General features: G+C 47.4%; 1 protein-coding gene across 3 annotated transcripts in view; it reads right to left on the reverse strand.

Moving 5' to 3' along the window:
* Positions 1-16363, reverse strand: part of LOC143027766 (neuroendocrine convertase 1-like) — a 159656-nt gene that overhangs the window by 103082 nt on the left and 40211 nt on the right. For 2 of the 3 annotated variants that reach the window (XR_012966647.1, XM_076189293.1), the window contains exons 4-5: positions 15252-15398; positions 13893-14058 (exon numbers count right to left, since the gene is read on the reverse strand). Coding sequence is in view for 2 of the 3 variants with exons in the window: in XM_076189293.1 (XP_076045408.1) it covers positions 13893-14058; positions 15252-15398 (313 nt within the window). In the remaining variant the exon portion in view is untranslated. The remainder of the gene's footprint in view (positions 1-13892; positions 14059-15251; positions 15399-16363) is intronic. The other variant, XM_076189294.1, reaches the window with a different exon arrangement.

Consider the following 16363-nt stretch of genomic DNA (forward strand, 5'->3'; position numbering starts at 1 on the left):
CGCCTCACTCACACCATCGAGACCAAGGGTGTACTCCCGAAGCTTCAAGCAGGATTCCGAAGACGAAGAAGCATCAATGACCACATCGTGCGACTCGCAGAACATGTCCGTAAGGCCCAGTGGCAGAAGAGGATTCTGCACACCTGTTTCCTGGATATCGCCCGAGCCTTCGACACCGTATGGCACGCCAAACTTCTGCTGAAGCTTAAATCTATCGGAGTCTCCCCAGCGTTGTATTCCTTCGTTCGCTCCTTTCTCTCCGGCCGCTCAATAGTAGTGCGCTGGAAGGGAGTCTTGAGCGGGCGAATGCCTGTCGACATGGGAGTTCCCCAAGGCCCAGTGGTAGCACCCACTCTCTTCGCCCTAATGTTAGCCGACATCGGGAAAGGGCTGAGGAAGGACACCACCATTACCGCCTATGCCGACGATATAGCCGTGTGGCGCCGATCAAGGCATAGACGTCCGAAGAAGGACTCTGCCCAACACAAGGCAGAACTCCGCCTCTTCCAGAGTCAAGTAGACAGTGTTGTCCGCCACCTCGAAAGCCTCGGCTTCCTACTCTCTCCAAATAAGACAGTGTACATGCCTGTGCACCTTCCTGGCTACAACAGAGGCCATTACCCATCCTGGAACGTCCTCAGCATCTGCGGCACAGAAGTGCCCCCCTCACCCTCAGTCAGATACCTGGGCGTCATCTTTCAAAAAGATGGTCGCTGGACTAGTCAGATCCAACAAGCCATAAATAATGCAAGACGTGCCCTCAACCTCATTAGGGCCGTCCGACACGAATCATGGGGGCAGCGGAGAGAAACACTCATCCACCTCACCCAGAGTCTAGTCCGCTCCCGGTTTCTGTTTGGCGCACAAGCTTTGCACGACCTGCCCATGTCGGCCATCCGTCGAATGGCTACGGTCGAGTGCCAAGCACTTAGGCTAGGACTCGGACTCCCGCAGTCTGTCCCTCAGGAGCAAGTATACTGTGAAGCCGGAATCCTCCCACTTTGGCATCGCCTGAAGAGAGAAACCTGCAAGTACCTCTTCAGCTCAGCGAGGGTACCTAACTCCACGGACACTGAACTAGGCGAAGGCTGGAACCCAGCCCCACCTACTGTGTCAGGACATGGTCTGGTCTCCTCTGTCTCCGGTCTATGTTCAAGAGCGGGAATAGAGCCAGCCGACCGCCTCCGTGCCCCCCAAGCCCAAATCGATCCATACCCACCCTGGATCATGAAGCCGCCGGAGGTACGAACCAATGTCCCTGGAGTAGCAAAAGAAGATCCCCCACATCAAATTGCCACCTGTACTCGAGAACTGCTGGCTAAGGAATACGCAGACGACTTCAAGATCTTCACAGACGGATCGGTACTCAGTGACGGCAGAACAGGAGCAGGACTGTTCTTCGAGACCACGCGAGAGCACTTCGAAGTAAAGCTCCCGCCCACCACCATCCTAACTGCCGAACTCGTCGCCATCAGAGAAGCTTTGAATAAAGTCAAAACTCTCCCCCGTTCCCCAACGCAAATAGTCATCCTATCGGACTCCCAGTCCAGCCTAAATGTAATACAGAGTGAGTACTGCAAAACAAGACCGGAAATCCTCAAGGAAATTTCTAATCCTTTCAGAAGAAATCGCACGACGCGGACTCTGTCTTCGTTTCCAGTGGGTGCCCTCCCATGTAGGCATCCATGGAAACGAGATGGCCGACCGAGCCGCCAAACGAGGGGCCCTAACCTCTGAAGAGGATTGCATCTCGCTCTGCTTTTCAACAAGTGATGCCAACAAAAAAATTGACCAAGCAACATGGGAGCTCTGGTCAGAGGAATATGCCGGGACTGCCGCTACCCGAGGCTGGCCCATCAAGACATGCAATAAGGGAACCCTCTGGACCCACCCTCATCCACTTCCAACCCACATTCTTCACCTCATCTCAAGAATCCGTGTCAACCACTGGAAAACCCGCTATCTGAAGACCGTCTGTGCCTGCGGGACGGAGCTGGTCTCTTTCCTCCACTGCTTATTCCTATGCCCCATCCTTCGTAACCACCTCCAATCGCTGCTGAACCTCCTTGGGAAGAACCCCCCCAAGAATGTTATATTCAATCACCGACCACCACAGCATCATCATGGCAGCCCACCTAATCTCCACCTCACCAGTTGGACACTTATTATAGCGCCACTGGCGCTCGACATCTTCCCGGAGACGAATTAGATATACTAGATGTAGACACACAGCTAATATTGAGAAACTAAAAGACAGTCCCTAAATCGGATCCCTCCGCTGGGACTAATTTAAAAAAAAAAAAAAAAAAAAAAAAAACAAAAAAAAAAAAAAAAGCGAGGGTCATTCAGTGTTGTAAGTTGATCAGTGGTGTATGTATTAGTTACTATGGAGTTAATCACTACTAAACGTGGTGGTCTGAAACTTTGTCTGGATGGTTTCATGTATACCAAGAAACATTGCTCTGCCACAGCTGATAAGTTAACGTGGCGATGTGTCAAACGTGATCCTCCTGTTAGATGCACAGGCATTGTTATAACCACCAAGGATCACCAGTCTCCCTTTGTACATATTGACCATTGCCATCCAGCTGACGTGGAGAAGTGCCGGCAAAGTATGAAGAGGAAAGCAACTACCAGCCTTGACAAACCAAGCCAGATCTTTATTTTTGCTAATGCCATTGTTGCTGATGCAGTGAAAGCTCGTTTACCAGCCGCTGATATATGCAAGCGTGTGCTGAGGAGGGCCCGTGCCAGTAACCGTCCCAAAGGGGTGTAGGACAGTTGCTCACCGGATAGTTGCTCACCGGACAGTTGCTCAACGGAGAAGTGACAAATAGGACATTTGCTCACCAAAGGATTATTTTTTACTTTTCTTGAACTTAATAACAAACAATGTAGAGGATTGTTTTTAGTTATATTGTATTATATATATACAGCAATAATACAGAAACAATATCGAAACTTTTAGTTTTTAATTCATTATAAAATCAAATACCAATTTCTTCCATCAATATATAGTAATGATCTTTTACTGGTCCAGTCTAATGGCGTGGCTAACTGTTCGTATGTATCTCTGTCATTTAATAAGTCGAAAATTTTACTTTCATAGTCTGAATTGACTCCTAACCTTAACACTTCTAGTTCATGAACTAGAAGTGTTAGGGTAAGTAGTCAATGAAACCCACTAAAAACAATGTATTAGATTATATTGTAGGGTTTGATAAGTTCTTGTCCTCTAACAATTATGATAAAGATTTACTTTATCTGTGCCAGGGGTATGCTGCAGGAAGTCAGTGCCTTCCTGACTTTCTAAATGCATTTGGCCACACCATTAGACTGGACTCTTGTAAACCACAAAGGACAATAAACTCACTTCAGCACTGCACCAGTTATAAAACTGTAATCACTATATGTTGATGGAAGAAATTGGTATTGAATTTTATAATTAATTAAAAACTAAAATATGAAAGTTTGTATATTGTTTGTGTATTATTGTTGTAATAAATTTCAATATAACAAAAAAATCCTGTATTATTGCTGTAATAAACTTCAATATAACTAAAAAATCATGTATATTATGTTATTAGGTTTGTATATTATTGCTGTAATAAACTTCAATATAACTAAAATAATCCTTTGGTGAGCAAATGTCCCATTTATCACTTGTTCGGTGAGCAACTGTCCGGTGAGCAATTGTCCGGTGAGCAACTGTCCTGTGAGTAATTGTCCGGTGAGCAACTGTCTGTACCCGGTCCCAAAGAGCCCCAGTCTCTTCATGAACTTATCATCAGTGGTGAATGGGCTGTGACAGCAGGCGACTCTCCAGTTCAGTTCCTCCTACATGAAAGTGGTCCCGATTCTGATGAACGTATCATCATCTTTGCCACAGAAGAACATCTCCAGCAGCTAGCAGTAGCAGATACTTGGTGCATGGATGGCAGCTTTGCCACGGCCACGTCAGTCTTCATGCAACTGTATGTTCTCCAGGGAAGAGTTGATGGTGTTTTCCTACCCCTCGTCTATGCCCTTCTTCAACGGAAGACTCAGTCCAGCTACGAAATCTTGCTCAGGGTTCTTGTCTTCAGGACAATTAGTCCTCCACTAATTAGTCTTCTGACAATTAGTCTTCCTTTGAAAAATAAATGGGGACATTTAGTCTTCCCAGTAACTTGTTTTCAAATTAGAATAAGATAATCAGCTTAAAACTTCATTTATTATTATTATTTTATTATCAATTGGTGATTTAATATAACCATATATAAATGATAAATAAGATAAGAATAGGAGGATTAGAGACTCTAGGGTACATTGTATTACACGCCTGGTATGGCGTATACCATGTTGATTGATGTGCTGTTAAAATGAGGTGTATGTGTGATGGTGAATCAATTGCGTGAACTAGTTGTTCAAGTTTGCAGTTTTGCGGACCAGTTGTCCGAAGACGAGTTATCCGTTCAGTATATCAGTGAGGAATGTGAAAATGAATATCTTGAGGTCAGGTCTCCCTATTGGAGGTGGTCTTCCAAGTACAAGGATGATCGGTTGACCTCAGGTCAAGAGTAACAAACTTTGGAATAACATTAATCATTTCCTTTCACATAGAATAGAAGGTAAAAAATGTGTATATCTTAACACATTATATAACTGACAGACTGAAATTCCCTTGCAAAGCAAAACCATGTTTTCTTAGAAGTGAAAATGTATCTGAAATCCAATAAAGGTTATGCACTCATAATAGACTTTATTTTAGGATAATTGTGAAATTACTTTGTGAAGTCACAATATCTTAAAATAAGATAGAAAATTCTCTTCTGTAACCAAAGAAGCTGAAATAAGACATCACTTAAAAGCGGTACATATGAATGGGACCGAAACGTCCGGGGTCGACAGTTTCATTAGGCCTAAACGACCGCACACGTTGGGCTTGAGCTTTCAACTTCTCTGGGCCACGGAGGTGACCCGACCTTGGACGTTTCGGCCTCATGAAATTGTCAACCCTGGATGTTTCGGCCCCATTCATATACACCACTCTTAAGTCATGTCTTATTTCAACTTATTTGGCACCAAAAGGATTTTTTTTTATTATATTCATTCATAAGTGAATAAAAATAAAGAAAATATTAATGATAAATTAACCAAAGTAGTTATGTTGGTGCTTCAAAAATAAATAGAAATAATTATTGGCATTTTGCTATTCTAAATTTGAAGTAGACATCAGAAGACTAAATGTCCAATTTTAGAAGACTAACTAGTGGAAGACCAGTTGTCCAGAAGACTAATTGTCAGAAGACTAAATGTCCTACATCCGCTTGAAGAGCATGGTTGTGATCCTTCCCATATCATCATTGACTTTGAGCGAGCAGTGTTTGGTTCGCATGTCCAGATCCAGTACTGTTTTAACCATCTAGCTCAGGCGACCCGGAGGAAGATCTAGACCCTAGGTCTCACCAACCTGTACAAGTCAGATGAAGAATTTCGCCTTTTTTGTGGCATGCTAGATGCTCTAGCCCTTCTGCCACCCTCTGAGGTGCTGGAAGGTATGCAGTACCTCAAGGACACACAACCTGATGAAGCAGATGAACTTGTCACGTACTTTGATGAGACCTATGTCACCGGCAAGCTGAAGCAGCATATTTGGCGATCTGCCAGTGACCGTGTAGGCAGTGTTGCACCCATCACCATTCGCCGTGTTCCTCCAACGTTTCCGCCCGAACTCTGGAACATGCATGAAGTCACTTTGGATAATCAACCACGTACCAACAACATCAGCGAGGGCTGGAACAACAAGTTTTCATCCCTTATTGGCCACCATCATCCATTCATCTGGAAGTTAGAAGAGTGACTGAAAGCCGAATGTGCCAGAGTCACCACAGTGTTGCTCCGGGCAGATATGGGTGTCCGGCCAAGGAATCGTACCAAGAAGGTGTACATGGAGCTTCAGTCTCGGCTACGCAACCTTTGTGAAGATAGGGTCTCTGACAAGAAGACCATTCCTCAGTTCCTCAGAGGGGTTAGTCATAACATTCGTGGTGGGCAGCCGAACATCTAAACATGGACAAACTCTGATGCAGAAATGGTGAACAATATTGTGACTTTGCATACCCCTATTTTGTTCAATTATGTTGGTTCCTTGTATGCTGGCTACTTCCAAACATTTTTTACAGATCTTGTCGGGTTCATGTATCAGAAGTTCCGCATTTTCCCAGTCTATCAGGTGGTGGTGACATCATGGCGGACATCGTAACGGTGTTCTCGTATCCGGTTTTTCAGATCGTGTGATGTTTCCCCAATGTAGGATGTGAAAAATTGAAGTCATGTAAGTGATTATCAATTACAATTTGGAACACCTCCGTTTGTATTACAAAAGCGGATTAAAAGAAGTCATTAATTTGTAATTGCAATTTTACTTTTGCACCACCTTTTTCTCTCAAACAGAGATCAGAGAAAATACACAAATAATTATATATTTAATAGATAGATAAATGTACCATGTATATACTGGGGGCTTACATCCACCTTTGGTGATTTCAGGTAGGGGCTTATGTTCAGGGGGGCTCTTGTCCGTCCATGGAAAATGTTGACGCGTTTTGAAGGTGGCTGAGAAGGAGATTATCCTCTTTGATGTCCTTCTTGCAGGACCACCACCTCTCACTGATCCCACTCATATATATTTTACAGAAATGGGTAGATAGACGGTATAAAATTGGACAAAAAGAATGTGCAAAGATACGCATATTACTATCACTGTCTGTGGCCCTATTCAGCGTGATTTATGGATTATGGATTACCTATGGAGATATCTGTAAAAAAAAATACACACACACATACATATACCAAAGGCTTTATCCCCCTACACGGGGGGTAGCCAAAAAGAAAAAGGCATAGAAAACACTCCCACCCATTCCATTTCCTATATATTTCACTCCCCTCCACCCTCCTCCCTCCCTCTTATCTTGGCACCCCTTGGATGACTGGTCATCCCTGCATCCTGTCAACTGCCCTGGGTCAGAAGCAGTGTCGCAAGACAGCACATCCACAGCAAGGCCGCTTCATAAATTCGGCGACCCCCCCTCTCCGTCCCCTCATGCAGAAAAGGAGAAGACGGGGAGAAATCCCTTCTGGCTGCGTCAATTTTTTTTTCTCATACATACTTCCTCACCCCCCATCCCCCACCCACTCCCCCTGATGCATCACAGCCTCATCTATACACAACCCCTCTCCATTCATCCCTATCTTCTGTCCTCTCCCGTCCTTCCTCCACAGACATTCCTCTCATTTGTAATGCCCCTTTCACCCCATCCATCCATCTCATCCTAGGACGCCCCCTCATATTCACTCCTTCCACCTCCGCCTTCCACACTTCTTTTACTAATCTTTCTTCACGCATTCTTTCCATGTGACCAAACCACCCCAATACTCTTTCATCAACCCTATCTCGCAGTTCCCTTTCCACCCCTGTTCTCCTCCTCACCTCCTCATTTCTCACTCTATCCAGCCTAGTAACCCCTATCATACTTCTAAGATATTTCATCTCAAACACATTCAAACTCCTTCTCTCTTCCTCTCTCATGCTCCATGTTTCTGCCCCGTACAATGCTGTTTGCACAATCACTCCTTCACATAACCTCCTCTTAGCATCCTTTCCCAGATGTCTATTTCTCATTACACTTTTCAATCCACCAAGGCATTTACTCGCTTCTCTCAATCTACATTCTACCTCCACCCCCACTCCTCCCTTTCCTGCCACATTCGCACCCAAGTATCTAAAACTATCCACTTCCTCCAGTCTTTCACCCTTAATGCTAACTTCCAGCCTGCTGTCACTCTCTCCCCCTTGTACATCTCATCACCTTAATTTTACCCATATTTATCTTCAGCTTCCTTCTTTTACACACCTTCTCAAACTCTGTCACTAACTTCCTCAATCCCTCCTCTGATCCTGCTACAAGCGCAGTGTCGTCAGCAAACAACAACTGGCTCACCTCCCACTTTTCTCCATTTTCTTTAATCATCTCCAACCCCTGACCCACTACCCTTGCATTCACCTCTCGCACCACCCCATCCATGTAAAGATTGAACAGCCAGGGCGACATAACACACCCCTGACGAAGTCCCACCTTTACACACACAAAAAAATAGTAGTGTATAAAAGTCAGCTATTGTCGGTAAGCGCATTTTAGGGTCAATTCTAAGGGTGACGATCGTGGCAGGAGGAATGGGCAGGAAACCCGGGGGGCGATGCCTGCATCTGAAGCAACCAAAAGTGGAGAAAATAGTAGGAGGCGTAAAGGTAAAATAAATGGGAGGTAAATTGAAATAAGATGTAGTATGAGAATAAGTTAGAAAGAAAGCGAATTTTAGCCGAAGAAAAATACGTGTAGATGTTTGTGCGTAGGATGTGGTTATGCTCGTGGGAACTGTGTGTATGTTTTCCACAAGATGTGAGTAGGATTCACTTCTCGCATGTGCTTCCGAAAGAGACTGGCCCCTTCCGGGGCAGGGCAGTACTGACAAGTCAGCGGCGGGCGGCTCTCTAAAGGGAGAAAAGGGTTGGCCCCCAGCGAGACAAAGTGTAATTGACCGTAGTATAGCAGCGGGCGGCTCCCACGAAGGAAGGAGATAGAGCTGGCCCGTGACGGGGCAGAGCGATGCTGACAGTTAAGCAGTGGTGGGCGGCTCCCTAAAGAAGGAGGTTATACATTATTAATAAAGGTTTATTGTATAAAAAATGTACAGAGATATATACATTAATATACAATGCTGGCAGCAGCCCGCCAGTGAGGGAGTTATCGTGCCCTAGTGGGTGGAAGGTGAGGGCGTGGAGAGCTCAGGGAGGAGGGGGCGCCGCCCTGAGCACTGGAGCCACAGGAGGTGAATTCGGCTACGAACTTCTCGGCCTCCTGGTGTGGGTGCGGGTGGGCAGCGGGGTGAGGCGGGACGGCATTCACGCTTTTCCACAGCAGTCTTAGAGACCTGTAGTGGCTGAAGGAGGCTCACCACTCCAACCACTTGGCCTCCCTGGCCTTCAGGGACACCTCCCATGCGCGGGCTACCACGTCCTGAAGTAGTCTCAAGTTGGTGGGGTTGGGGCGTCTCTTGTAGAGCTTCCTGTGGATGTTCACTCCGTGGTTATGCTCCCGCACCTCCTCGTTGTAGAACCACCAGTCAGGCCGATGGCGACGGCTCGGGGCTTTCCTGGGGATGACTGCGTCAGCAGCCCTCTCAATAGCAGCAGTCAGGTCCCTCTCCCGCTGGTGAAGTTTCACGGGTGGCTGGTAGGCGGCTCACCATTCGTCGAGGGAGGCCTGGAAACTGGCCCAGTCTGCTCTCCCGATGTTTCAACGTGGAGAGGGAGTGGGGGCACTGGGAGGGTGGTGAGAGTGGCGAAGTGGTCGCTGGTAAGGGTAGGATGTACCCGCCATGTAGTACCGGCGGCCAGGTCGCTCGAGGCGAGAGTGAGGTCAAGCCTCCCCCCCCCCCCGGGTGTGGGTAGCCTCCCCTGTGTTGAGGAGGCGGATATGGGGAATATCCTCGAGTTAAACACCATATGAGGACGGAGCCTTTATTTGTACGACGTTTCGATTATTACAACTTTTTTCAAGAACAAGTTGAGATAATTAATTAATAAAGGTTTATTGTATAAAATATGTACAGATATATACATTAATATACAATGCGGGCAACGGGAGTTATCGTGCCCTAGTGGGTGGAAGGTGAGGGTGTTGGGAGGTCAGCGAGGAGGGGGCGCCGCCCTGAGCACCCCAAGCATCACGTCCATGGGCGTGTGGCGGACAAGGAGGGCAGCTCTCGTTGCCCGACTGCTGAGGAGGCTGCCTTCTGCAGGGTGAGTGGGGGCCTGCGGCGTTGATCGGAGGGCCTCCGTGGCCGGGCAGGACAGTAGGTAGTGCAGCGGCGGGTGGCGGCTGTTCCTTCCGCAGTGATCGCACTGTTGCCCCTGGAAGCCGTCGTACAGCTCCTCACTGGTGCAGTAGTCCAGCCTGACTCTCTGGGCTGTTGATGGAAGGCGCCCAACGTCTGATAGTCGGTGGTGGCGGCGTACCAAGCTGCTTGTCTTTTTGTTCCTTCTAACTGCCGGTGAGTCTGGTGGGCGCGATGGGCTGCGGCACGCCTGGCTCGCGCCTTCACGTACGACAGACTAGGTGGAACGTGCCTGGTCACGTGGGGGGCGCCAGCGGCTCTTCTTGCAGCAACGTCGGCGGACTCATTACCTCGCACGCCCACGTGACTGGGCATCCAGTGCATCCTTACCCGACGTCCCTATGCGGCAAGGCTCTGCACGCTGCCCAGGATGGCGGTGACGAGTCCCAAGTTGAGATACACATGCTTGAGATTAAATATGAGGAATGGAGGGAACGGGGAAAGAAGGAAGTAGGGGGGGAAGGAAGAGGAGGAGGAGAAGGGGGATTGAATACTGGGAGAGCTTGAGAAGGCTGGCCCAAACGTCCCATCTGATGGACTGGAAGAATGCAGAGCTGCTGATACAAGAACCCGACAAGATTCGCAGGAAGTGTTTGGAAGCAGCGACCATTCAAGGAGCTTCCAGCTGGTGTCGTTGGCTCCTGTATATGCTGTACACCAGAAGCGGGATGCCCCCGACCTGCAGCTCTAGTGCCAGGACCTCCACTTCCTCCCTGCAGTGGACTGGGGCGGATACTCTGCGGTGAGGGATGGTGTTCCTCACCAGCGCCGTACAGCCGCAGGTGTTCTCTATGGCAGGGAGCGAGTGAAGGGAATAACCCGCCACCCTCCACTCAAAGCCGGCACGCGTCAAGGTCTCCTGGAGCAGCACCACGTCAAGGTTTTCCGCGAAGATAGCCTGCAGTACTTGGTGCCTCTTAGGTCGGAGACCTTGCATGTTCCACTGCAGGACTTGGAGCCTGGGAGGGCCAGCAAGCTGGTCCTCGTCGGCGTCTGCCTCAGCGCATCGACTCTCCATTCTGGTGGTTGGGGTCGGCTGGGTGGAGGGAGCGGGGGTGCGTGTCCCTCAGGTCGGGGGTGGCTGGAAACCACACTCTGTGAGGACTGAGACAGTCTCCTGTAGAAGCTCGCTCAGGGTCTCCTGCTTGTTGATGTCGTGGTTGGGGTTGGTGAGCAGCTTCACCAGAAGTTGCATCATCCTTGCCACGATACAGCTGACGACTGTGCGTGTTTCCTCGCTCATGATGCGTGACAGGCCGTGGGAAGGGTCGGTTCGGTCCATGGAGGGTCTCCTCAACGACGTCGCTGGCGGGAGGGGTCCGTGCACCCCCACCTGGTTTGCGAGGTCCGGCTCCGCCGCGCCGGGCCGAGGGGCTGGCCGAAGGAGCGCGGCCGCCAGTTTCCAAGACTGCGGCCCGCGGCTGCTGCTCCCGGCTCCGCGTCCTGGGTTGGCGATGGGGTGTGTGATCCCTAGGGGCCAGTCGGTTAATCCCTTCCTCCGGCTCTGGCGCGGTCTGGGCGGGGGGGGGGGGGCGTGGAGGCCTGCCGCCGACCCCACGCTGACCTGGTTGGTGGTGGTGCAGGCTGAAAGGCTTGCTGACGCTGCTGCTGCGGCTTCGGCTGGCTACGTGGCGGGTGCTGGTGCTTGGTATCCTGGTGCCGTGGTGCTCCAGCGACGAAGTTCTGCTGTTGCTGCGACTGGCTGCGTGATGTCCTCGAGCGGCGTCGCTGCTGCCATCGCGGAGGCCCCTGGGGCTGCCGCTGTTGCTGCCGTTGCGGTGCCCCTGGCGCTGCCGCTGTTGCTGCTGGGGTTGCTAGGGAAAACTGGGGAGCCTGCGGAGCCTCTCGGGGCACCGGGGGTTCCAGGCATGATGCCTATTTCCGCAGTTGGAGCATTTTGCGGAGGTGGTCTGATTGGCTTTGTGCCTTGTGATGAAATCCTCCGTCGGGTGTGGCAAGCTGCACACGCCACATCTGGCGGCGTATTCACACCTTACCTGGAGGTGATTGTATCTCTGGCATTTATAGCATCTCACCGGTCCCCCCGACGAGGGCGCAGAGAGTACCTCCCCCAACAGCCGAGGTCCAGTTTGGGGGGGGGGGGGCGGCTGTCCCTCCAACACCACCAGCACTTGCCTTGTGGCGAGCTTATCCGCGCGGGAGCGCAGTCGCTCGGCTGAGATCATCTTTGGGTGAGCCTCTACCGCTTCCAGGGGCAGGTCCAATGGGTAGCGCTCCAGTACTACCTTGTGCCGTCTCAAATTGGGGTTGAGGAGAATCACAGTGTTCCCCTCCTCAGCGAGGCGGCGGAGGAGTACTGCGGAGGCCTCGCCCCTGGCCTTGAGGATGTTTTCACCCTGAGGGTTGAGTCTCACCTCCATTTTCAGGCTGGGGTTCTCCCTCTCGAAAGCAGTGATGGCCTGGTAGGCGCTGTCGTGGTCCCCTAGGTAGCCCAGTTTGAACTTTGGCCTTGGAGGAAGCTGGTGGCGGGCTCTGCGGTTTCTGACGACGGTGGTCCATCCCTGGCCTTCGTCGTCGCCTGGTCGCTCCTCGTCACTCCTGAGGAACTGTTCAAGTAGGGCGTCGTCGTCCGCGTTGCTCGGGATGCCTTCCGATGAGGAGGGCGCGTCGTTGTTGCTGTCTATTATCAGTGAGGAAGAGTCGCTGCTGCTCTCCTCTGGCAGGGAGGGCGCGTAGCTGCTACTAGGCCTGACTCGGGCCGCCTTCTAGGGCGTGAAGAGCTCTTCCGAGGCCTCTGTGGGAAAATATTCCCTGCCCTTCTTCCCGATACTTGTAGTCACTAACTCCTTCACTCTAGCCATTAGGGTGTGCGATGACAGATGAAAACCACAGCACTAAATAAATAAAGTAACTTCACTGTGCCCACTACACACACATTATTGGGTGGGTGTTTCCTTCTTCAATGGGTGTTTCCTTCTTCGTAGTACACAAGACAGGACACATCCCATTGGAGATGTTCACTTTCCAAAATCACGACGTCTGTGCGTGTGTGAGGTTATACAATTGGGTTGGTAGGCTTATATACTAGTCGAGAAATACATGTGGGGGCGTGGGGAGGCAGGCATATCAACACGTGATCAAGTTGATTCCCGGTCAAGTTTGCGCGTCAAATGGTGGATTCAGACAGTGATCATAATATACGTATCATCGTACAACATTCTTTTTTCCGAAAGCGGGATCTACAGTTCATCTTACCAATATGTTAGAATATTTAACTTGTTTGGACATAAAGATGAAAAGGCACCACACAAAATTGTGATCAATATAGCCTGTCTATATATCAATGGATTTTTCCCCCTTAGAAGGGATGTCAAAAAGCAAGTACCCATTCTTACCACTAGTCTTGTACCACTTCTTTGAATATATATTTCCATTTTCGCCTCTGTCCCCTGTGGTAGGGGGAAGAAAGAATGCTACCACTCGGGTCGTATTGGCAGCTAAAACGGGACGGAGTGATGGGACTAGGTATCCTGCTCTCTATAACCCTCAGGGGTACATTCCTACGAGAAGTCAAGTCAAAACTATGATGAAAACTAGAAAGGGGAGGTGGGTTGAGCAGGAGGGGCACCATGCTGAAGTGGATGGGACTTTCTAGTAGGGTAGAAGATACGAACAAAGGAAATTCCTTAAAGTGGAAAGGCGTTACAAGTGGAGTACCAGAGGGGTCAATGGTAGCGCTATATAAACAGCTCATAAGAACACCGGTTAACTACGCATCCGCAGTGTGTTTTTCAAGAAAAGAAAATACAAAACTAAGACATAAGGATGATGGCATGCTAGATATACAAATAAAACAACGGACATCAAAGCCCTCCTCATAGAACTGCAGATGAAAATATTACACAATAAATTCTCAACAACAACCCTCGAACCCACCCACCTTTTACATAGAACACTGGAGTCTACTACAGTGATTCATGAAATTTACCCACCTCCAACACGGGCGTTGAAGGCCACACCGACGCCACATTTGCTGTTGTTGGCGGCCATGGCTACTGCGCCCGCGCATCTAGTCCCATGCGAGTTGATCATTCCAAGGTGGTTTGAGGGAAAAGGATCCTCGTCGTCGTCGTTCATGTCGTAGCTAATGGATGCGTCCTACAAGATAAATAAAGTACATTCAAATCTCATAAAAACATTCCCCGTATGGTGTATTGATTACATATTTTATGCAGGAAATATTTTAGGGGCTTTAGTGACATTCCTATGGATCAAATCAATCTACATTCTTTTATCAATAGACTAGTCTTCACTCAAAAGTGAACGTTGATGACTTTTGACAACTACTACCACTCCGTGATGCTCCCTTCCTAAAACCTTTTCTTTACCACCTCGACTGAATCAACTTCTTCAGTGCAATATTGTCCCAAAGGATAGAAATGATGGATGTTTAAGAGAAAATGCTAAAAATACAGGCATCAATTATAACTAAATACCTTGACAATGTTGCACATTTTCATGAAGATCATTCATACCTACAGCAGGACAACAGGTGTAAGGTAACTTAACCATAGCAGTTTAGACACGTAGGATGCACACATTATAATCAGCGGAACTTTGTGTTAGAGCCATGACAATAATATTTGACATTAGGATTGAAAAATACAAAATCTACGCACATCTTTCAATTAACGAAGAAAGAAATGTGCATTGTTATTCACACCCTTTTTGTAAGAAGTAACATACAATGGACAACAAAGTCTGACAAACGCTCTTGAACCTGCATATTGAAAATATGTAGCTCAGGTAGCATATTCTTAAAAAAAAGGGGAGAAAGCATTTAAAAGCAAAATACTACATTATCTGATTATTTCTATTTCACACTAGAAACTGTAAATTGTGGGAATGCATAACTTAACCCCGTTTCTCTACATACTATTACGGATAAGTGAGAGAGGTAGAGGGCTCATAGAGGTGTAGAATATAGATGTATTGGTATGATATGCATACTACCCCCCCCCCCTCCATTAACACAACAAATTTAGCATGTAGAGGAATGTGGTTCATTAAATTTTATTATTTAGAAGGACCTAAAGCTACCCTATTTTGTATTTCTATTGAACATTATTCATATTATAGAAAAGAAACCTAGATAAGCCTTCTATTTCATGTTTTTTTTTTCTTATTCCTTTTAATCCCTTGTATTTCCGCTCACATTTGTAGCTGCATCATTCAGTTTTAAGCCCAATGGCACAGAGATTCAGAGAAGTTCGACCAGTTGTCAAAGGAGCCTCTTATTCATGAAAACACTAAACAAAATGCAACTGATGACGCTTTTTGTTTGTGCCTACGTAATTCCTGACGAGGTCTTCATGGTTCCACTCTATGCCGTCGTCCAGGATGAGAACCCTAACGCCAAGACCGGAGAACCCCTGGTGCCACACGGGGAGCACCATCAGGTCGAGCTTCGGCAGGTCGTTCCTCGTTCGCGTGTCAATCTACACGGGAACAGAGAACAGATTAGTCAGAACTTAGTATTTTTGTGCTGGTGCGTGTGCACTAGTAATTTCCTAAAATATTGTAATATACAAGATAAACGTTGTTCTTGTGTTCCTTTGTGCATGTGTGTGTGTGTATGTCTGCGTGTGCGTGCGTGAATTTCCCTATTGCATTTAACTATGTAGTATACAGGAAAGGAGCTACGTTCGTGGGATCTTGTCCCATATTCTCCTAGTTTTTAATTCATGTATGGATCCAGTTTGGCGGAATCATCATTTAGGCTATTCATTAAGTTTACATACCTGTATGCAAAATTGTATTCTCATTCTTTGAGCATCTGGTAATTTTGTTCTCATGAATCATCAATACCACACACTTCCCATTCCTCCCAGTTGACCTCTTTGCAATGAAAGTCTCCCACATGAACGATATTCTCGTTTTGTTTGATAGTATTTTTCGAGGAAAACTATGCCTGACTTTTCCTGGTGATCAGTTTCATTTCAAACTCTTGTTTTTGGACTACGCTATCATGCTGACCATTCTATTTGGTCTTTTGGCTATACTTTTCAGACAAAATACCTCAGCCTTTCCCTCACTTAGGTTCATTTCTTATACCGTTGTCTTGATCCTGACAACAAATATCACTCCACCCCACCATTCTATCTTTTCTGTCTTGCCTCTAAATGAAGTGCTTATTATTTTCCAAGTGCAAAATGTTAATTATCAAACAGTAATTTTTTTCCAACCTGGGCAAAAGTACGCTATCTATATTTGCATTTACTCATTTTAATTCCTGACTTCTTCCCTTTTTTTTATGTTGTTTCCTTAGTCTGATTCAAAACTCAAAGCTCAAAACTAAAAAAAAAAAAAAAAAAAAAAAAAAAAAAAAAAAAAAAAAAAAAAAAAAAAAAAAAAAAAAAAAAAAAAAAAATCTGGCTTTATGATAAATTTTCCTTTGTTTATT

The sequence above is a fragment of the Oratosquilla oratoria genome, chromosome 8, assembly GCF_046742065.1.
Source record: "Oratosquilla oratoria isolate Oo_2021 chromosome 8, ASM4674206v1, whole genome shotgun sequence".
Taxonomy (NCBI): Eukaryota; Metazoa; Arthropoda; class Malacostraca; order Stomatopoda; family Squillidae; genus Oratosquilla; species Oratosquilla oratoria.